We start from the raw sequence: 22,245 nt of genomic DNA, 5'->3' as shown, positions 1-22,245 counted from the left end.
CTGCTTCTGCAGGATCCACTCCAGCGTGCTTGATGCTAATGCTTTTTTCCTCTGAAAGGTGCTTATCAGAGTTAAGTAGCTAACCCATTAGTGTTTCGTTTAGGTGTTGTCTACATAGAGGGTTTCAACTGCGTTAATTTGAATTAGTATGTAGTCAAATGACCTCCATCCCCATGATGCATCATGCCATGCTTCAGAGTATACTAACTGGCCAGGTAACACCTATTCCATAATTACTTTGACAGCATATTAAGCTCATCACGTATTGAGTTAGTGTGGACTAATGCTCATGTGAACACGCTGCCCCTTCCCACTAGATTGGCAGTCTGCCATCTGCCATGCCACACTGCTTTGCATGACACCAGGACCAGCCTGTTTGTTTACCTGTGCTCCAGGGTCACGTTGACCAAATGAGACAAGACAGTCTATACTCTGCAATTCTGCAGCTGTGCAATTCACTGCAGAATCCACCGTTTGCTCTGGAATTTAAGCCTTTGTTTCAAATAGATTCAGTCTCCAGGCCTTATGGGAGGAAAGAAAACCAGCCAAATATGCACTGAGTGTAAAGCAGGGTAGTGCGTGCTGCGTACAGCCTGGAACAGTAACAATCAATAGATCATTTTAGCAGAAACATCTAGCTGATATCTTTAACCCACAGTATCCAATTGCTCCCCATGCCTTCCAGGGAGCCTACAGTCCTCCTAACCGCCCCCTGCCAAGCTGCCAAAACCTCCTACTTCCAACCTGAGAACATCTAGAATTCATTTATGCATTGCCAGTGCAAAAAATCTGCAGCCTGCTAAAAAATTAAACATTTTAGGGCAGTGTAAAACTAATTAAGTTCAATAGCTAATTAAACAAGAGGGAGACTATCATGCTGAGTGCAATAACCATTTTCAGATTAACTTTAATGCAAACATGTATCTGAACCTGCAGCAGAATCTGCTGTGCTGGATTGCCACAGAATCCAGGGGTCTGGCTACAGAATTTAGGACAAGCTTGTCAGGGAGCATACGGAGTCTGTTCTGGATCAGACAAAGGGGTATGTCGTAGGGGGGTTGCAGGACAAGTTGGGAGAGTTTGAAAAACAATTATGGGGCCTGATCACATCTCTGTGCACACAGCTTCCCCTTGATGCAGGTGCACATGAATCTCTGGGTGGACAATGGGGCCAGTTGGGTTTTTGTTTTAATTTTTATTATAATAATGCCCAGAGGCCCCAACTGAGATCAGGGTCCCATTGTACAAGGCTCTATCTACATCCATGAGTCCCAAAGAGTCCCAATCCTGAAAAATATGTGCTGATCTTTACATGCATGAGTAATCACATTGATCTCCGTGAAATTGAGCACCTGCTTTGCTGGTCACAGGATTGGGGCCTAAACAGACAAGACAGAGAGTGGGAGAAAGGAAGTATTATCACCCCCACACACACACACACAGATGGGGAACGGAGGCACATGGGGGAATGACGTGCCCTGCTCAAGGTCACACAGGAAATGTGTGGGAGAGCTGGAACCAAACCCAGATTTTAAATTGATGATTTGTTAGAGTTCTGCACCTTTGCTCTTATACAAACTCACTTTCCCCTTCTTTCTACAATATCCTTTACTTCTTAGCGCTCTCTGCCTGGGACAAATTCAGCCCTGGTGCAGCTCCATGGAAGTCAAAGGGATTTCACACACTACACAGAGCACTGAGTTTTCATTTTTTCTCTTGAGGGCTGTGTTTCCCTCTAAAGTAGCCACGGGATCCTTGCTTTTAAATGAGGTCTATAAAGCGTTTTTGGGGAAGACAGCAGTGTGGAGTGGGGCTGGCGGTGCAGTGCCAGCTCTCTGCTAAATCCCTGCAGCCTGATGCTTTGCAGCCCTTTTGCTGTGAGACTGCAACTGTTGCGGCCGTTTCCCTGTTGTTGGTTAGTTTAGCCCTCCAGCTAAGCCAAAATGCACATACCCCCATGTGGACAAATGAAAGGCCAAACAAGAGGTCCAACCTAAAGCCAAAACCATAACTTAGTCTTTTCCCTGGCTCAAAATGCTCCTGTGAGAGCCTGACAAATCGTGCCTGGCTACAGTACTGAGCCCTTGGCCTAGGGTATGTACCCTGCAATTAGGCACCTGCGCCTGGCCGTGCCAGCTGACTCAAATTATGCTGCTGTTTAATTGCAGTGTAGACATTCCAGCTCAGACCGCAGTGTGAGCTCTGGGACCCTCCCACCTCACAGGGGCCTAGAACCCAGGCTGCAGGCCAAGCCCGGACATCTATGCTACAATTAAACAGCCCCCCATCCCCCGGCTGGACCAGGCCAGCCGCAGGTTTTTAATTGCAGTCAGAGTCAGAGGGAAGCTCAAAGGCACTAGCCCTGGGGAGGTGTCAAGCCTAGCCAAAGACTCTCCCAACTCCTCCTACCACAACGCTACCATCACTGCTTCCCCACGAGCCCTTAATTTCCCTCCTCGGGCCTTGCCTCTCCAGGGAAAGCGCAATCCCCTCCTTAGGGTTTGTTGGCTGGGTGGCTTTTTTTATGGTTTCTTCCTGGACCCAGTCCACTGTTTCTTCAAAAGCTCCCTCAGGGTCTCCCAGGGCCTTGCACTCTGAGAGTCAGATGCTTTCCGTGTGTGTGTCTGTCTGTTTTCATAGAGATGCCCAGCAAGTCTTGCCCCTTTCCCAGTTTTGAGGGCAGGGCTGCTCCCCTAGCATGTGTACCCTGCAGCCCTTGCTATCTCGGGGATTCCTAAACAAGTTTAAAACACCACCACTCTCTCCCCCTTCTTCTTGAGCTACCCAGTTCTTTCCCTGGCTTTTTCAGCCGCTACCTCCTAGACTCCTTGCTAGGCCAACAGATCCTAAGCCTCCCTGCCCAGACCTTCTTTTTCTGGCTAAAGAAACCCGCCAGTTGCCCCTGCCTAGGAGCAGGAGAAAGTCACAACCATTTCCCCTCACTGGACTGGGGAAAGAGTGCTTCTATACAGCTGGCCCACTTCCCAGCATGCCCCCATGTCCCTCTGGCCTACCAGGGAGTTAGCCCCAGTGTTCTCTAGCCTAATTTCAATTCTGCTCATTACATTCTGTCCATAACGTTTCATTTTCAATTGAGTATGGGATTCCCCTCTTCCTGCTCTGTTGTGTAATGTTCCTGTATACTTTGGAACAGCCTTCACCCCAGAAATGGTTGCATTTCTGAGTTACAAAGCGTTCGCTACAGATCAGTACTCTGTAAAGCCAGCAGGGTGCTTTGGGAGCCTCAGAGAGCAAGCACTGTAGAAATCACTCAATATTGTGGAGTGAATATTGTGTGTAACCTCTGTTAGAATTCCTTCGCTGTGCCCTCCTGCTGTGCCCCAGGGACAGGTGCTCTCTGCGGGAAAAGACCCCTGCTGTTAGCTGAGAGTGTTCACTGATTTCACTCGCAGGCCTTTGATCAAAGGCTCTCTTACTCTGGGAAATTTTCTGGCCTCAGAGTTCTCTGCTGTGCTGATCAAAAATGCCAGTTCTGCTGATCTGCGGCCTGAAACATCACAGAAAGCTGGCTTAGGGCAGGGTGCTCCTGGGGCCTTAGCCATTTGAAAGGCCTTTGCAAGAGCATGACCCCATGTGAAGGGGTGCGGGTGGGACTAAGACTCCTGTCAGAATGTACAGCTTTCTGTGTGCAGGGTTTCTCCTAACTCTGATTTTCTCCTCCACTCCCTAGCCGGCTCTGCTTCCTCTCTCAGTGCATCCCGTCGCTTGTCGGTGTGAATTAAAGCAAACTCCCCCATCTTCTAGTCTCTTTGTTGCTTTGCCTAGGAACTGCATCAAATGATTTATTTCACCTTCCCTCACCTCTCCTTTTCTCCTCTTGCATCTGGGCACAAGCAAACAAGAAGTATTTTAATACGGCTAAATGTATACAATTAGGAACAAAGAATGCAGGCCACACTTACAGGATGGGGGGCTCTAGCCTGGGAAGAAGTGACTGAAAAAGAGTTGGGGATTTTGCTGGATAAACAGCTGAACATGAGCTCCCCATGTGACGCTGTGGCCAAGAGGGCTAATGCGAACCTGGGATGTGTAAACAGGGGATTTTTGAGTTAGAGTAGAGAGGTTATTTTACCTCTGTATTTGGCACATATGTGACTGCTGCTGGAATACTGCATCCAGTTCTGGTGCCCACAATTCAAGAAGGATGTTGATCATTGGAGAGGGTTCAGAAAAGAGCCACAAGAATAATGAAAGGATTAGAAAACATGCCTTATAGTGATAGACTCAAGGAGCTCAATCTATTTAGCTTAACAAAGAGAAGGTTAAGGGGTGATTTGATGTCAGTCTCTATATATCTACCTGGGGAATAAATATTTGATAACGGGCTCTTCAGTCAAGCAGAGAAAGGTGTAACATGATCCAATGGCTGGAAGTTGAAGCTAGACAAATTCAGACTGGAAATAAGGTATAATTTTTTAATGGTGAGAGTAATTAATCATTGGCACAATTTACCTCATGGAGGATTCTCCATCAGTGACAATTTTTAAGTGGCTGTTTTTCTAAAAGATCTGCTCTAGAGGAATTATTCTGGGGAAGTTCTGTGGACTGCATGATACAGGAGATCAACTAGATGATTACAATGGTCCCCTCTGGCCTTGGAATCTATGACTTTATCTTTCCCATGACTCTCTATTGAATTCCAATGATGCTTTCAGCTCCTTCCTGAAATTTTCGGACCTGTCCCCTACATATAATTATGCAGTATGTGTTGGGTCAATTTTTTAGTAGTTAGTAATCAAGTCTCATCAGAAAGCAGGTCAGGGAGCTCACATAATCCCTGATTGCTCCTTTCCCCAGTCCCAAATAGGGAAATAATCCCCACTGTGTTAAGTGAGTGTGGCTGGAGCACGGAGAATAAAGAAGAACACAGACTAGGCAAAGAAATTCACCAAGGTTTATTAATCTCACACGGGAGAGAAATCCCAGCAGTTCCTCATAAGCAATAATCCCCTTTGCCCCAAACCCTGCAGGTTACATCCCACCCCACTGTGTTCTCCCCCATTGGGTCAGCACTGGGGGATGTCAGCCACTCTCTTGTCAGGGGCTAGGCGGTGTTGTATAAATCTGAGTGGTCCAGCTGCCTTAACAATGAAACATTCCAGTGGGACTGCAGTGCCAGGTGGGAATGCAGGGGAACAGCTGCAGGAACAAGGGAGGGTTCCAATGTGACTGCACTGAGGCCAGGGGGCTCATGCAAAGGAACAGCTCTTTAACTTTGGATACAGTGCCAGTGGTTATCAAACAGAGGGGCCCATTTCTTAAGCCAGATCTTCCCCATGATTCCACTCCACTAACCAATCCTGTTCCCATACCTGCCTTGCAGCCATTCGAGATTTCCATGAAGACTGAGCCCTGGTCTACACTAGGAGTTTAGGTCGAATTTAGCAGCGTTAAATCGATGTAAACCTGTATCCCTCCACACGATGAAGCCCTTTTTTTCGACTTAAAGGGCTCTTAAAATCGATTTCCTTACTCCACCCCCGACAAGGGGATTACCACTTAAATCGGCCTTGCCGGGTCGAATTTGGGGTACTCTGGACGCAATTAGATGGTATTGGCCTCCGGGAGCTATCCCAGAGTGCTCTATTGTGACCGCTCTGGACAGCACTCTCAACTCAGATGCACTGGCCAGGTAGACAGGGAAAGGCCCGCAAACTTTTGAATTTCAATTTCCTGTTTGCATGGTCACCTGCAGCTTGCCACACTGGCCAGAGCTCATCAGCAGAGGTGACCATCATGGAGTCCCAGAATTGCAAAAGAGCTCTAGCATGGACCGAATGGGAGGTACGGGATCTGATTGCTGTATGGGGAGAGGAATCCGTGTTATCAGAACTCCGTTCCAGTTTTTGAAATGCCAAAACATTTGTCAAAATCTCCCAGGGCACGAAGGACAGAGGCCATAACAGGGACCCGAAGCAATGCCGTGTGAAACTCAAGGAGCTGAGGCAAGCCTACCAGAAAGCCAGAGAGGCAAACGGCCGCTCTGGGTCAGAGCCCCAAACATGCCGCTTCTATGATGAGCTGCATGCCATTTTAGGGGGTTCAGCCACCACTACCCCAGCCGTGTTGTTTGACTCCTTCAATGGAGATGGAGGCAACATAGAAGCAGATTTTGGGGACGAGGAAGATGATGATGATGAAGTTGTAGATAGCTCACAGCAAGCAAGCAGAGAAACCGGTTTTCCCGACAGCCAGGAAGTTTCTTTCACCCTGGACCTGGAGACAGTCCCCCCCGAACCACCCAAGGCTGCCTCCCGGACCCGCCAGGTGGAGAAGGGACCTCTGGTGAGTGTACCTGTTAAAATACAATACATGGTTTAAAAGCAAGCATGTTTAATGATTAATTTGCCCTGACATTTGCGGCTGGATGTACATCCTGGATGTACTCCCAAAGCCTTTGCAAAAGGTTTCTGTGGAGGGCAGCCTTATTCCGTCCACCATGGTAGGACACTTTACCACACCAGGCCAGTAGCACGTACTCGGGAATCACTGTAGAAAAAAACATTGCAGTGTATGTTTGCTGGCATTCAAACAACATCCGTTCTTCATCTCTCTGTGTTATCCTCAGGAGAGTGATATCATTCATGGTCACCTGGTTGAAACAGGGTGCTTTTCTTAAGGGGTCATTCAGAGGTGCCCGTTCCTGCTGGGCTGTTTGCCTGTGGCTGAACAGAAATGTTCCCCGCTGTTAGCCATGGGGGGGGTGAGGAGCTAGCCACACGGTGGGGGGAGGCAAAATGCGACCTTGGAACGAAAGCACATGTGCTATGTATGTAATGTTAACAGCAAGGTTTACCGTGAAAGAGTGTAGCCATTGTTCTAGAAAATGTGTCTTTTTAAATACCACTGCCTCTTTTTTTTTTCTCCACCAGCTGCATGTGTTTCAAGGATCACAGGATCTTCTCCTTCCCAGAGGCTAGTGAAGATTAGAAGGCAAAAAAAATGCACTCGTGATGAAATGTTCTCTGAGCTCATGCTGTCCTCCCACACTGACATAGCACAGATGAATGCGTGGAGGCAGACAATGTCAGAGTGCAGGAAAGCACAATATGACCGGGAGGAGAGGTGGTGGGCTGAAGAGAGTAAGTGGCGGGCTGAAGAGAGGGCTGACGCTGAAAGGTGGCGGCAGCGTGATGAGAGGAGGCAGGATTCAATGCTGAGGCTGCTGGAGGATCAAACCAACATGCTCCAGCGTTTGGCTGAGCTGCAGGAAAGGCAGCAGGAGCACAGACCGCCGCTACAGCCCCTGTGTAACCAACCACCCTCCTCCCCAAGTTCCATAGCCTCCTCACCCAGATGCCCAAGAACGCGGTGGGGGGGCCTCCGGCCACCTGGCCACTCCACCCCAGAGGATTGCCCAAGCAACAGAAAGCTGGCATTCAATAAGTTTTAAAGTTTTAAACTTTTAAAGTGCTGTGTGACCTTGTCCTTCCCTCCTCCACCACGCCTCCTGGCGCTTCTCTCCTCCACCACCCCTCCTGGGCTACCTTGGTAGTTATCCCCCTATTTGTGTGATGAATTAATAAAGAATGCATGAATGTGAAGCAACAATGACTTTATTGCCTCTGCAAGCAGTGATCGAAGGGAGGAGGAGAGAGTGGTTAGCTTACAGGGAAGTAGAGTGAACCAAGGGGCGGCAGGTTTCATCAAGCAGAAACAAACAGAACTTTCACACCGTAGCCTGTCCAGTCATGAAACCGGTTTTCAAAGCTTCTCTGATGTGCACCGCACCCTCCTGTGCTCTTCTAACCGCTCTGGTGTCTGGCTGTGCGAAACCAGCAGCCAGGCGATTTTCCTCAACCTCCCACCCTGCCATAAACATCTTCCCCTTACTCTCACAGATATTGTGGAGCGCACAGCAAGCAGAAATAACAGTGGGAATATTGGTTTCGCTGAGGTCTAACCGAGTCAGTAAACTGCGCCAGCGCGCTTTTAAATGTCCAAATGCACATTCTACCACCATTCTGCACTTGCTCAGCCTGTAGTTGAACAGCTCCTGACTTCTGTCCAGGCTGCCTGTGTATGGCTTCATGAGCCATGGCATTAAGGGGTAGGCTGGGTCCCCAAGGATACATATAGGCATTTCATTGTCCCCAACGGTTATTTTCTGGTCTGGGAATAAAGTCCCTTCTCGCAGCTTTTGAAACAGACCAGAGTTCCTGAAGATGTGAGCGTCATGTACCTTTCCCGGCCATCCCACGTTGATGTTGGTGAAACATCCCTTGTGATCCACCAGTGCTTTCAGCACTATTGAAAAGTACCCCTTGCGGTTTATGTACTTGCCGGCTTGGTGCTCCGGTGCCAAGATAGGGATATGGGTTCTGTCTATGGCCCCACCACAGTTAGGGAATCCCATTGCAGCAAAGCCAACCACTATGACCTGCACATTTCCCAGGGTCACTACCCTTGATAGCAGCAGATCTTTGATTGCATTGGCTACTTGCATCACAGCAGCCCCCACAGTAGATTTGCCCACTCCAAATTGATTCCCAACTGACCGGTAGTTGTCTGGCGTTGCAAGCTTCCACAGGGCTATCGCCACTCGCTTCTCAACTGTGAGGGCTGCTCTCATCTTGGTATTCTTGCACCTCAGGGCAGGGGAAAGCAAATCACCAAGTTCCATGAAAGTGCCCTTACGCATGCGAAAGTTTCGCAACCACTGGGAATCGTCCCAGACCTGCAACACTATGCGGTCCCACCAGTCTGTGCTTGTTTCCCGAGCCCAGAATCAGCGTTCCACCGCATGAACCTGCCCCATTAGCACCATGATGCCCATATTGCCAGGGCCCCTGCTTTGAGAGAAGTCTGTGTCCATGTCCTCATCACTCACGTCACCGCGCTGACGTCGCCTACTCGCCTGGTATCGCTTTGCCAGGTTCTGGTGCTGCATATACTGCTGGATAATGCGCGTGGTGTTTAATGTGCTCCTAATTGCCAAAGTGATCTGAGCGGGCTCCATGCTTGCCGTGGTATGGCGTCTGCACAGAAAAAAGGCGCGGAACAATTGTCTGCCATTGCCCTGACGGAGGGAGGGGCGACTGACGACATGGCTTACAGGGTTGACTTACAGGGAATTAAAATCAACAAAGGGGGTGGCTTTGCGAGAAACTGAATGGCCCCCTCAAGGATAGAACTCAAAACCTCAAGGATAGAACTCAAAACTGGGTTTAGCAGGCCGTTGATTTCACAGAGGGAGGGAGGAGAAAATGAATACAAAACAAATCTGGTCTATTTCTTGTTTTGAGCCACTTCATCTATCTTTATACATCTTGCTGGCAGCAGACTATGAAGTACGATCGCTAGCCATCGTCATCTGCTGGGTGCTCGGCAGAAGACGGTGCAGTATGACGACTAGCCATCATCTTCTGCTGGCTGGAGGTTAAAAGACAGCGCACTGCGGGTAGGACTGAATCACCCCGAGACGAAACAAGGGAAATGACCTGGCTGAGTCACTCCCATGTTTGCCCAGGCGCCCGCTGAAAAGAGCACCCAGGACTACGTCGACAACGGCTACCAGTCATACTGCACCGTCTGCTGCCAAAAGGCAATGGGTTGCTGCTGCTGTGTAGCAATGCAGTACCACGTCTGCCAGCACCCAGGAGACATACGGAGACAGTTAGCTGAGCGGGCTCCATGCTTGCTGTGGTATGGCGTCTGCACAGGTAATTCAAGAAAAAAGGTGCAAAACGATTGTCTGCCCTTGCCTTCACGGAAGGAGGGAGGGAACGGGGGCCTGACGATATGAACCAGAACCACCCGCGACAATGTTTTAGCCCTATAAGGCACTGGGATTTCTACCCAGAATTCAAATGGGCGGCGGAGACTGCGGGAACTGTGGGATAGCCACCCACAGTGCAACGCTCCGGAAGTCGACAGTTGCCTCGGTACTGTGGACACACTCCACCGACTACATGCACTTAGAGCACTTGTGTGGGGACACACACAATCAACTGTATAAAACTGCTTTCTACAAAACCGACTTCTATAAATTCAACCTAATTTTGTAGTGTAGACATACCCAAAGGAGCATTAGGACAGTCGTGAGGACATGTAAAGCTAGAGTGGACAAAACACTAGGAAGTGTTCTGTAGGGAATCATCCTGCTTTGCCAGGGTGGAGGGAAGAGACCGACTTAATAAACTAACAGAGCTTTTCCATCTCAAGCTTCTATGAGTCTATCAGCATGCATGGGAGGGGACACTGAGATGTAATAATACCAGGTTTTCCATTTTTTACTTGCTATATAATAAATCATTTTAATAACAGTGATGGTGGTAGAATTAGTATAAGAAGATATTGATATGAGCTGCTGACTTCCTTGCAATTGGGGTTTTTGGCTAGGATTGCAAACAAGGCCCTCTGTGATACAGAGTGGAGTAGCTGGGGGAGGAGGATTCGCATTGGAGAACTGCCTAAACCTGCTGGGAATTACTAGAGAGGAGAAGACACCCAGGCGGGGAACAGAATTCCACTGCTTGGGACGTTAGACACATTGCCCCAGTTTTTCCAGTGACGGAGGTTTTGAACTGCTCCATTCTCACAGACACACACAGAGATCCTATTCCCATCCCTAGCCCAAACAAAATGACTAACTCTCTTCACACATAGCCACACACACATATTCTTCCAACCGCGCCCCCCAGCATTCTGATACCCACACCACAGCATGTGGTTTCAAACAGGGTACGTTAATTTTGCTCGTCTCAATTTTCCAGTACCCAAGATGCAAAATTAGTGGGCACTGTTGAAAACGTAGGCCTAAATGTGTAGGGGGAATACCCCCTGGGTGACTGTGAGCAACAGACACCCACACAGGGCTTATCGAGGGGCTAATTAATCTCAAGAGGGAAGTTCAGATCTTTGAACCCCAATATGTGGGCAGTGCCTTACACTGGATCACACCGTTAATTGCGTTGTGTCATATCGCATATGGTGGTAAAACTCCTTCCCCTTCTCCTCGCCACATATTTTCAATATCATGCCCAGGGCAATGGGAGTCCAGTCCTTTCCCCAGGGATCATGCTGTGTCTAGTTCTCCATGTCTCTTGTTAGCATGCTCCTACTTTCTGAATTTCCATTGATGGATTCCATTGCTCCCACAAGAATGGTACAGGGAAGTGGATAAGGGTGGAACGATCATAAAAAAGCCACAGCTGACACGGTTAAGATTAGCCATCACTGCAGTGCAATTTCCCAATGGCTACATCCTTCAATCTGCTTGCATACACAGGGGTGGAAGGGTGACTCCCCCACTGGATTATGCATTTCTCCTCTTGGTTTATATTATCAGTGGAGGGTCAGCAGGCCCGGAGATCTTCCTGGTGAGGTCACAGCCAGTGGGTTGCCAGTTGTTACAGAACTTTCTTCAGCCAGCAGTCCTCTCTGAGCAGAGACAGTGGTGTCCTGTAGCTGATGAGTCCATGCCTCAGGGAGATGGGTGTCTTCAGCATCTTTCCGCAGCAGGCCCTGGCAGCACCTGGCATTCTCCTCCTGGATCTGGGTGACCTCGGTGTTCCCTCCATACACACCTACAGCATTGTTGGCCACATTGGTCACTTGGACTTTATTGCCAGCTCTCTTCTTCTTCCTGCTCTTGTTCTGGAAGAGGAGGCAAGTGAAGACCAGCTTGAACTTCTTGCGGAAATGCTTAGAGATGAGGGCATAGACAATGGGGTTGAGGCAGGAGTTGGCATATGACAGGCAGTGGGAGGCCAGGCGGCAGGCATAGGTGACTCGGTTGAAGGGGAAGTAGCCAAACCAAAAGCATAGGATGACCAGGTGGTGGGGCAGCCAGCAGAGGCAGAAGAGTATGGCCACAGCCACGATCATCTTGGTGACCTTGCGCTTGGCCTTACGGGACTCTGAGATTCTCTCGACAGGGTCTACTGAGGTCCACAGGAACTTGATGGTCCTCGCATAAGCCAAGCTCACGACAGCCACGGGCAGGAGGTACCCAAACACAAAGGTGAGGATGTCCAGGATCTTCCGGTGCTGGTCCTCCCAGATGGGGACACAGATGGGCACCCCGTGGTAGTGGACAATCTGGTAGTAGCTGAGGTAGGGCCCTGCGAAGAGCAGTGACAGGGTCCAGATCACTATGATAGCAACCGCTGCATTCCGGGAGGTCCGGAGATCTCGGGATTTCAGCGGGTAGCGAATGGCCAGGTACCTGCAGGGTGGGATGGGGTGAGGTGGGGTTTAAACAGCAAAACAAATGAGTCAGCAAAGGAACTTCACGGTCACTGTCCTGCTGTTCCATGCAGCCCCCTTTCAGGTGCTGTCTCCAGTGGGGCCTCTCATCTTCCCTCCTCCATCCCTTGGAAGGGAGGATTAAGCAGAACCCCCTGGTCAATTTGATCTTTCTTTCTTCTACCACCCAAGCATTCTTCCCCCCAATCCCTCCTCCACTCAATGGACTCTTTGATCCTCCTCAGTCAGCCATGGGAGAGACTCTAGTTTCCGCACTAGCACCCTGCTGCATTGGGCCTGGGGGACTGATGGGTTTGGAGAGCAGAAATCCAGCCTCAATCCACTCCTGTCTGGAAGAACAAACCAACCTCTCCCCAGCAAGGAAGAGAAAGGGCTGGGTAAGCAGACTGTGGGAGAGCTTGTTTTGGGTGCTGAGAGAGAGGAGGAGCAGGAGGTGAGGAGCAACAGAGAAGGGCAGGAGAGAGGAAAGGGAAATGGGGGAGAGGGATAACGAGAGAGGTTTATGGGGGGAAGGGAGAATGGAGGGAGCTGGGAGGAGAGATCTGTGGGTTGGCAGAGAAGGGAGACTTGTGGAATGAGTGAAGGGAGGGGATGGAGGTGGAAGGTGAGGGAGCTCTGTGGAATGGGTCAGGGTAGATCTGCTAGGATTGTGGTTGAGGGTAAGAGCACATGCATGGCCCTGTGCAACGGCCTGCCACTGGGTCAGAAATGGACAGCAGTGACAAGTGGCCACTGGGGATCAAACCCCAGACACAGTGAGTGACCCTGTCCTGGGTGGGTTGTGCCCGCTCCTGACAGACATGGGTGGGCTCTGCTTTTCTCCTACACTTACCTTGCCATGCCAATCCAGTCTCTTGAACTGAAGCAAGAGACCCAAAGCGCGACTGGGGAAGGGTGGAGGAGGCTCACCTGCACTGTACCCTCTAAGCTGTGTGCGCGCACACAGATCGTAAACCCCGCACACACGGCAAAACACCGCGCGCACAAAAATTTGCACAGAAGCACAACAATTTGCACAGAAGAAATTTTTTGCGCACACGGCCTGTCAGAAATTAGAGGGAACATTGCTCACCTGTCGACAGAGACGGCTGCCAGGGTGAAGCTGCTGGCATACATGGTGAGGTAGATGAGGAAGTGCACAGCCTTGCAGGCGAAGGGGCCGAAGAGCCACCCGTCCAGTGTGTAGATGGTGGCTTGGAAGGGGACGCAGCAGATGATGAAGCAGAGGTCCGCCATGGTCAGGTTGAGGATGAACAGGTTGGTGGTGTTGTACTTCACCTGGCCATTACGCAGCAGCACAGCCAGCACCAGCCCATTCCCCACTGTGCCCAGGAGGAAGATGAGGGAGAAGGCCACCGGCACGATGATGCCTGCAGCTCGCACCTCCAGGCTGTCGGAGGAGGCATTCCAGCTCTCTGGCATCTCCCCATCAGACAGTGGGCCTGGCAAGGGAGGGAAGAGAGAAAAACAGCAGGTCCACTGTGTCCACTGTGCATCTCCAGCGTCTGCTGGGTGCCAGCAGCACAAGAACACCTCTCAGTGGAGAACACAGCAGCTACTGTCAGCCCTGCTCCTATTGACTCCGCCTAGCTGGAGCGAACACCCCTCTGTGGTGTCTCAGCAAGGCGAACCCATGAGCCTCCCAGTGAGAGGCCCTAGTGTGCATTTTGGCTATGCTACTGTAAAGGAGCGGTGGTGGCTTTAGGCCCATGCAGCTGCATAGACCCCTGCCTTTCCCGGGTCTCACTTCACACTCCCACCGACCCATCATACTGGGCCCCATCCCTGGGCCCCTGTCCGTGGTCCCGTTTGAGTCTGGGGCCCAAGGGCAGTGGCAGGGGGTGAATTTCATAACAGCTCTTCCTACCCCCGCTTAGAAAACTGCACTTTGGCTCCATCTCCTGGCCCGTATGAGGAAGGGTCCCCAGGAGCCACAGAGCCTCACTCAGAGCTGAGAGGGATTTGCTACAGCCTGAGGGGGTCACAGGCAGGGAGGAGGAGACTGGCAGAGTTGCGGATACAGGGAGGTGAGGCTTGAACCTGAGTGGGGCAGGAGTTGTCACTTCACATAGAGCCCCACAAAACCAAGGGCCAGTTCTGGCCAGAGCAAACACATGCACAGGGACACCCCAGTGAGGTGACTGAGGTGCAGTGGCGTTTGGGGTGAGACTGCAGTATGTTTGCTGGTGACTAGGAGTCGAACCCTGGCCTGCTGTCACATCAGAGCACAGCGGAGGGTCATAGCCTTTGACACCCTGCTAAACTCAGAACAAGGCCTTTCGCTCCCTTGTGGCCCCTGAGGTCCCATCTCCCATTAGACGTCAGCATCCGATAAGCTGATTTAATGATGACATCAAGAGATGCCAAGTCCTTTCATCCACTGTGACGTAATTGGCTGGACTTCTACTGGGATCAGCCAGTCAGGATTTGCTTGGCTTTAGGTCACCACAGGGACCCTAGCTGTGCTGAATCCAAGACCTCCTCCTGCACCAGCCAACACTGCAAGGATGCAAGTACCAACGGTGACACCGGCCGCTGGTGGGGGGAGACTCTGCCAGGCACCACTTGACCCCCTTTACTCTATTACATTCCCAAAGCCGTTAAACCTCTTGGGATTTCTTGTTTTAGTGAGTTTTAATCTCAGCTTTCCTTTGACAGGGGCTCAGCAGAGGCCCCCAGGGAAGAAGGTGGGAGCCCTTGAGGGCGGGGAAAGGGACGCTGCACCTTCTATCCCCACAGCATCATCTAACCAGCTCTGATAGCAGGGAGGTCTCCTAGGCTGAGGGGTTCTACCATCTAAGTTAGGAGGGACACAATCAGCCCTACCTTACAAGAGCAAACCACCATGCATGGCCCCAGCACCCTCCAGCCCAGCTCCCTCTGCTCTGTCCCACACCAAAGAGGGGTTAGCACTCTCTCCTTCAACCCAGCGTCCCCACTGTTCTATACAGGGGAGGGGCCAGCATCTAGAGATCACTCGGTGTCCCACACCAGGGGATGGCTGCCTCTTGCCATGTTTGAAATAATCAGAGATCCAGGGATGAATTAGAAAAATGACCAGTTTTGTATGAGCAGAGGCAGTTTTGTTCAGTGGACACAGCCCAGACCTGGGCATCAGGAGACCTGGATTCTACTCCTGTCTCTGTGACCTCGAGCAAGTCACTGTCCCACTTTGCACCCGTTTCCCTTCCTCCCACCCTTCATCTGGCCTGTCAATTTAGATTGTGAGCTCTCTGAGGAAGGGACTATCTCTCTCTATGTGTTTATATAGCACCTAGCAGAATGGTCTCGGCTGGCTCCTCTAGGCACTACCGTAAGACAAAGTAATAATCATTAAGAAGCTAAGTTCAATTACATGAGCAGGAAACTGGAGTAGTCTGGTTAATTCCAGGACTTCGCGCACACAATGGCCTCAAGCAGAGCATTGCGTGACAGTGCACGTCACCAATGAGGCACAAGCATCGTACCCTATATCAGATGATCTTCTTCTTATTATTATTATTATTATTACAGCAGCAGAATAAATTGTCATTGGTTGATCAGTAATTATGAGGGAAGGACACTGTTACCAAGCAACATCTGATCAACTTTTTATGGGTGCCACGAGCCCCCAGAGTTTCTTCTGTGTTACTCCAGCCAGGACCAGAGCTTTCCCTCTCATTCGTAAAACCCTCTCTATCACTCCAGTAGGTTGTCTCCGCACTCCTGGCTCTCGAGGGGCTGACTCTGTACCTCTGGCCCACACTGGGGGAGGCCTGTTCCCACAGCTCTCCCGCCCAGCGTCCTCTCTTCCCCCCACACCTCTCACCCCCCAGAATCCCCTCTGCTCCACACAGGGGGGAGGCCTGTCCCCAGAGCTCTCATCCCTGAGTAAACTTTGCACCACATAGAGAGACTTGTCCCCATACATCTCCCCCACCCCAGCATCTTCTCTCCCCCACACAGAGAGATCTGTCCCCATAGCTTTTCAGAATCCCCTCTATCCCCTATGCCCATAGATCCCTGCCCCTGACCCCAGAGTCCCCTCTGCCCCACATGGAGTGAGCATCTCCCCAGAGGTCTTCCTCCCCAGAATCCCCTCTGCCCCAAACAGAGAGACCAGTCCCCACAGCTCTCAGAATCCCCTCTGCCCCACATGCAGAAACCTGTCTCCACAGCTTTCCCTCCCAGAATCCCCTCTGCCCCACACAGAGAGACCTGTCCCTGTAGATCTTCCCCCCAGCATCCTCTCTACCCCATAAGGAGAGACCTGTCCTCACAGATTCCCTGCCCACCCCGAGTCCCCTGTGCTCAACATAGAGAGACCCGTCCCCATAGCTCTCACTCCAGAGCCTGCTCTGCCTCACACAGCCATAGGTGCTGGAACTATGGGGGCTGCCGCACCCCTGCCGTAAAGCGGTTTCCATCCTATCCAGGGTTTACAGTTTGGTTCAATGGCTCTCAGCACCGCCCCACTCTACAAATTGTTCCAGCGCCCCTGCTCAGAGAGAGACCTGTCTCCATAGCTCCCCCACAGCATCCCCTCTGCCCCACACAGACATCTGTCCCCCCAGCTCTCCCCCTCCCCCAGCATCCCCTCTGCCCCACACGGACCCCTGTCCCCCCAGCTCTCCCCCTCCCCCAGCATCCCCTCTGCCCCACACGGACCCCTGTCCCCCCAGCTCTCCCCGTCCCCCAGCATCCCCTCTGCCCCACACGGACCCCTGTCCCCCCAGCTCTCCCCGTCCCCCAGCATCCCCTCTGCCCCACACGGACCCCGGTCCCCCCAGCTCTCCCCCTCCCCCAGCATCCCCTCTGCCGCACACGGACCCCGGTCCCCCCAGCTCTCCCCCTCCCCCAGCATCCCCTCTGCCGCACACGGACCCCTGTCCCCCCAGCTCTCCCCCAGCATCCCCTCTGCCCCACACGGACACCTGTCCCCGCAGCTCTCCCCCTCCCCCAGCATCCCCTCTGCCCCACACGGACCCCTGTCCCCCCAGCTCTCCCCCAGCATCCCCTCTGCCCCACACGGACACCTGTCACCCCAGCTCTCCCCCTCCCCCAGCATCCCCTCTGCCCCACACGGACACCTGTCCCCCCAGCTCTCCCACTCCCTCAGGATCCCCTCTGCCCCACACGGACCCCTGTCCCCCCAGCTCTCCCCCTCCCCCAGCATCCCCTCTGCCCCACACGGACCCCTGTCCCCCCAGCTCTCCCCCTCCCCCAGCATCCCCTCTGCCCCACACGGACCCCTGTCCCCCCCAGCTCTCCCCCTCCCCCAGCAACCCCTCTGCCCCACACGGACCCCTGTCCCCCCAGCTCTCCCCCTCCCCCAGAATCCCCTCTGCCCCACACGGACCCCTGTCCCCCCAGCTCTCCCCCTCCCCCAGCATCCCCTCTGCCCCACACGGACCCCGGTCCCCCCAGTTCTCCCCCTCCCCCAGCATCCCCTCTGCCCCACACGGACCCCTGCCCCCCAGCCCGGAGCCGCACGGCAGCAGCGGGCGGGCTCTGTCGCTCTCCCCGTCGAGTCGCGGGCGCTGGCAGCGGGGCGCTCGCTCCCCCCGGGCCCCGCGGGCGGGGCAGGACTCGGAGCAAGGGAAGAGCGAGCGCGCTGCCTCCGCCAGCCCGGCCCGGCCCGGCCCCGCCCACTCACCTGCGCCTCGCGCCGGGGCAGCCCCGCGGGGCCGGGGCGCTGCGATCCTGCTCCCTCCGCACGGGCCAGCGGGGACGCGGAGTTTGCCTGAGCTGCGCCTCCCGCACGTGGCGCGGCCCCCCCGGCTCCCTCCTTCCAGGCGCCGCCCGCCGGCCGCGCTGCTCCCCGCTCCGGGAGGCCGGCGCCGGCGTTCACGCCCCCGCGCCCGGCCCCGCCCGGGGTCCAGCGCCCCCTCCCCGCGCGGCACAGCAGGCTGGTGGCTCACACGGGCAGAAACTCCCCAAAAGCCCGCAGCTCCGCGGAGACCCGCTGGCCCGGCCCGGCCCAGCCCCCATGGGAAGTAAAGGGTGGCCCGGCTCAGCCGATCTGCCGCCGGGCCCTGCCCCCCCGCCCGCTGGGGTACAGAGCCTCAGCGCCCCCAGGCTCGTCATGAGCCAGGCCGGCACCCAGGGGAGGACAGAGCTGCCGCACGTGTCCCCCCAGCGGCTCAGCTTCCCCAGCAGAGGGTCCCGGGGGTCCCCTGTGGGCATGGGGCAATGGGGCGGGGGGACACCCTGCAGGCAGCCAGACACACAGGGGCTAGAGTGGCTTGTTGGAGGAGGGGTGGCACTTTCGCCAGCAGGAGTTGCTGGGACGCCTGGGGAGGGGAGGTGTGTGGGGTGGGACTCGAGGGGTCGCAGGCAGAGCCGCTTGTGGGCCCTGCGGTGACACTAACACACAGGCCAGAGCGCCAAGGGTATCATGAGCCCAGCTCAGCCATGGCAGTAACCCCTCAGAGAGCATGGGGTGTGCAAGGACTCCAGCCCCCCCGGGGCCCGTGGCTGGGTAGGCTAGTTAAACACACAGGGTTAAACTCTGAAGCAGCCAGGGAGGGCGATGAAGGGCCTCAGAGGCTGTGTGTCTGCCTGACCCCAGGACTCTTGTGGCTATGAGAACGGGCGGCTTGGAGGCATGTGGCCTTGTCAAGGCGCAGGTCAAGAAGGGAGTTCCTGTCTCCTCTCATTCCCCTGCTCCCCAAGGGATTTTAGATGAGACGGCTCCCAAGTCTCTCAATTGTGGCTTCTCCCCATCCCTCTGGGGAACACACAATCGCTGCCGGGAGAGGCACGCGCTGGGGAGGGTGAGCAACTAACCCTTCCGCCCCTGCCATCCACTTCTCTCCCTTCTCCAAGGGCCCAGTCCCATGTTGGGCTAATGGATGCAGCACCGCTTCATACAGGAGGGAGCTTTCCCAGGTGGCTGGGATGCAGTTCTTTATTTGGGCTTACAGCGTCACTTATTAAAATTTAAAAAGTGCTTGATCCCCAGCACCTAATTGCTTAAGCCCGGGCACCTCTTTCATTACAAATTAAGCGCTGCTGGGATGCACCGAGGCAAGCAGCCATTCAAATTCACTCTGCATGGCGAGTGGTCTCACACTCCCACTCCCCTTGGTGCTGCCTGCTCTGGCAACTCTGCTCAACAGGGCTTAGCCGTGAGATTTCCCCCGACACCCAGCAACGGATGGTGCTTCCAGCAGCACCTCCAGCATCAACTGCTGGACCTACAGCCTCAGCAGCACCCATCGCACCTCTACAATCAGCAGCACGTCTTCAACCTCAGCCATACCCTGCCATAGCCCCACTTCCCCAGCAACACCCACCGTCCCTCCTTGCCAAGCAGGACCTGTTGCACCCCAACACGCAGGAACATCTTTACATCCCCACTTACCCCCCCTCCACCAAGCAGCTTCCCGACACCGCCAGCAGCACCTGTGGGACCCAGCAGCACCCACAATACCCCAGCAGTGCTTACTGTAGCTCTACAGTCTGCAAAACTCACTCTAATCCTACCACTGGGCACCACCCATACTCCCGTAGCTGCACCTGCTGCACTTGGCATCACCCACTGCCTCTACACCCAGCCAGCCGGGGGGTGGGGGGAAGTGTCCCTGTGATTCGCTGGTTGTGTCTCTGTGAGCTGCAGCAGTGTCTGGTGTCAGACTCTGTAATGAGGGGAAAGGGGACGGATTTCTCTCAGCCAAAGGGATCCACTGATAACCAGAGAGGTAGAGGGAGGGAACTCGGAGTGCCAGCCTGCAGCAAGACACAAGCAAGGGGAGCCCCGAAGGAGCTGCACCCATCATGGAGGTGGCCAGAGCAGGTCTCATTTGCCTGCTGCTGCTGGGGAGCTGGGGCCAGGGGCCTCTTCCCTCTGGAGCCTCTCTCCTCTCCCAGGAGGGAGACCTTCCCCTAAGTGAGGACCTTCTGCAGCCTGAGAAGATCAGTGAGACCACCCCACCCAATCCTGATGTCCACCTCATCCGGAGCAAGCCATCTGCCCACGTGAGGCCGTATAGCCTGTCCCGCTCTCCCAATGACTACCACTACGCCCCCAAGCCCAAGCATCTCAGGGCCCCTCGGTTGTTGAAGCTGCTGGGCCCCTCATACGACCCCTTCTGGATGTCCTCACAGGATCCACGAAGCCGCAACACCAGCCTGGAGCAGCTGGGCACCCTGAGCCAGGACCTGGCCGATGGCACCAGCCGTTACCGGAAGAAGCTGCTGCAAGAGGCTGAAAACGTGGAGCTCCCTGTCCTGCTGCCCCCGGAGGAGAGGATTGCCAGCAACCTAAGCCAAGCTGTTGCCCACCGCCTCCGTCGGTGGCTGGTGGACAGCGCCACCTGCCACCTGACCTCATCCTGGGTGGATCTGGGGCCTGTCTTCTGGCCACGTTGGGTCCGCCACACAGAGTGTGACACCTCCCACACTGGCTGCTCCTGGCCTCCTGGCATGACCTGCCGTCCTGCCCAGTTCACCCACATCAAGCTCCTGGTCTGGCACTGCTGGATGAGCAAGGACCCAGCCATAGATACGGGCAGGACTCTCCAGCAATGCACCTGGAGGCAGATTCCCTACCCAGTAGTGTCTGCTTGCAAGTGCTCCTGTCGGTAATAGGACAGTGAGGGGCAGGGGGCTCTTCCCCCACTGGAGGGGTGAGGTCATGGGTGCATTGCCACCTCGGTGCTCCTTCAGGGGTTTGCTATCATGTTGCAGCAGTTTGAAATCGCCTGCGCAGCCAGGGCGTGAGAGGCTGAGCGAAGGATGGCCTTAACCCCACCCACGTTTCTTACTGCAGATAGAGCTGGGCGTCCTCTCCAGATGTTCTCATCTCCACCTGGACCAGCAAGAAATCACGGAGAGATACTCCTCTAATCTCTCCATCCACTACAGCCGGGATCCAGCATCCTCCTGGAGGAAATTCTGAGGCTGTGGAAAGCTGGGGATCCCTAGAAATTTACAGAAGATTGGGAAGCCAGAACTTGGGCTCCCCTCCCATATCCAAGAGAATGAAGCCAGGAACAGAGTGCCATGGGAACTGGAGGCACCAATAGTCATCTCAGGTTTAGATTCATAATACTAAGGCTTTGGGATCCATGGGGGTAAGGTGCTACAGAAATGCTGGCTACGATTACTACCAAAAGGAAGCCCTGCTGTGTGTGTGGAGCAATAAAGATTCAGAATAAGAACTTGTAGGAGTCTGTGGCATTTAATACATAACTGGAGCCAAACTGATCCCTTTGCTATCCACAGCTGCTTGGCTAAGTGGCACAGCCTGCTAGGCCTTTGCTTATGGGTCATAGGTTCGAATCCCCACTTCAGGACATCGGCTTGTCCCCAGTGCTACCACAGCAAGGCTAATCCCAAAGGGAAGTGGGTGCTGTGCTGCTCGGTTAAACTGGAGGGTTCCCTGTGGTGGCAGAGCAGGGCAGTGCTGCATTGGGAGGAGGTGGGTTCTGTACTATGGGCCTGAACCAGAGCCCACTGCACTCATGGGAACCAATCGTGGGAGCCTTCCCATGAAGGTTACCGGGCACTGGCGTGGACTCTCGGAAGTGGGGTCACTTCTGCTCCCTCTGTCCCCTATTCCTTACCTGGGAGCGAGAAGAGAGACAGCCAGAAGCAGGAAGGGCAGTGGTTAGCTGTTTACACAGGGAGTCCTTGTGCTTGCCTGTTGTTTGAGCGATTTATCTGCTGTGAAGGACTGGGGACAGGGTCGGCTCCGTTTCCCGCCACAGCCCAAACAAATGAACCCAAAGCAGCCCTGTGCCTCTCATCTCTGGGCCTGCAGCAGCCTCCGTGGCTACCTTGATTCAAGCCCTGCTCTCCCCTAGGGCTTGGTCTGTGTCTCCGTCCTGACCTATACCAATTACAGTGAAACACTTGCCTGCAGCTGAGGACTTCTCTGCGTAGAGCAGAGTTAACGGGGCTCTGGAGGACTGGGTTCAACTGCTGCCTTGGCATCAGTAATGAAATGAGCTCGGTGGATCTCAGCCCAGTGCAGAGCACCAATGCGCTGCTAACAGACGTCTTTTCCTCTGCGCAGAATTGGATGAGGGG

At 53.9% G+C, this 22,245-nt stretch overlaps 2 protein-coding genes across 2 annotated transcripts; one reads left to right on the top strand and one right to left on the bottom strand.

Annotated features, from left to right (window-relative positions):
- Positions 1-11,307: 11,307 nt before the first annotated feature.
- On the bottom strand, positions 11,308-17,962 carry GALR3 (galanin receptor 3). The gene is made up of 3 exons (XM_074950119.1): positions 17,867-17,962; positions 13,304-13,673; positions 11,308-12,190 (listed from the first exon to the last, which is right to left on the bottom strand). The coding sequence occupies exons 2-3, from the start codon at positions 13,651-13,653 to the stop codon at positions 11,308-11,310; spliced, it is 1,233 nt and encodes a 410-aa protein (XP_074806220.1). The 5' UTR covers positions 13,654-13,673; positions 17,867-17,962.
- A 2,027-nt stretch (positions 17,963-19,989) lies between these two features.
- LOC141985932 (noggin-like) lies at positions 19,990-20,799 on the top strand. The gene has a single exon (XM_074950109.1). It carries the CDS (start codon positions 19,990-19,992, stop codon positions 20,797-20,799), a length of 810 nt encoding a protein of 269 aa, XP_074806210.1.
- Positions 20,800-22,245: the final 1,446 nt, after the last annotated feature.

Source organism: Natator depressus, chromosome 1 (assembly GCF_965152275.1).
Source record: "Natator depressus isolate rNatDep1 chromosome 1, rNatDep2.hap1, whole genome shotgun sequence".
NCBI classification, from domain to species: Eukaryota; Metazoa; Chordata; order Testudines; family Cheloniidae; genus Natator; species Natator depressus.
Note: the sequence above shows the minus strand (reverse complement) of the source record. Positions and strands in the feature narration are given on the sequence as shown.

What these genes read in the sequence shown, in the direction of transcription:
- GALR3 (XM_074950119.1), bottom strand. Translation starts at nt 13,653, where the DNA reads ATGCCAGAGAGCTGGAATGCCTCCTCCGACAGCCTGGAGGTGCGAGCT. An exon ending in GCAGCCGTCTCTGTCGACAG is followed by an intron (nt 12,191 to 13,303) that starts GTGAGCAATGTT and finishes CCCACCCTGCAG; the next exon opens with GTACCTGGCCATTCGCTACC.
- LOC141985932 (XM_074950109.1), top strand. Translation starts at nt 19,990, where the DNA reads ATGGAGGTGGCCAGAGCAGGTCTCATTTGCCTGCTGCTGCTGGGGAGC.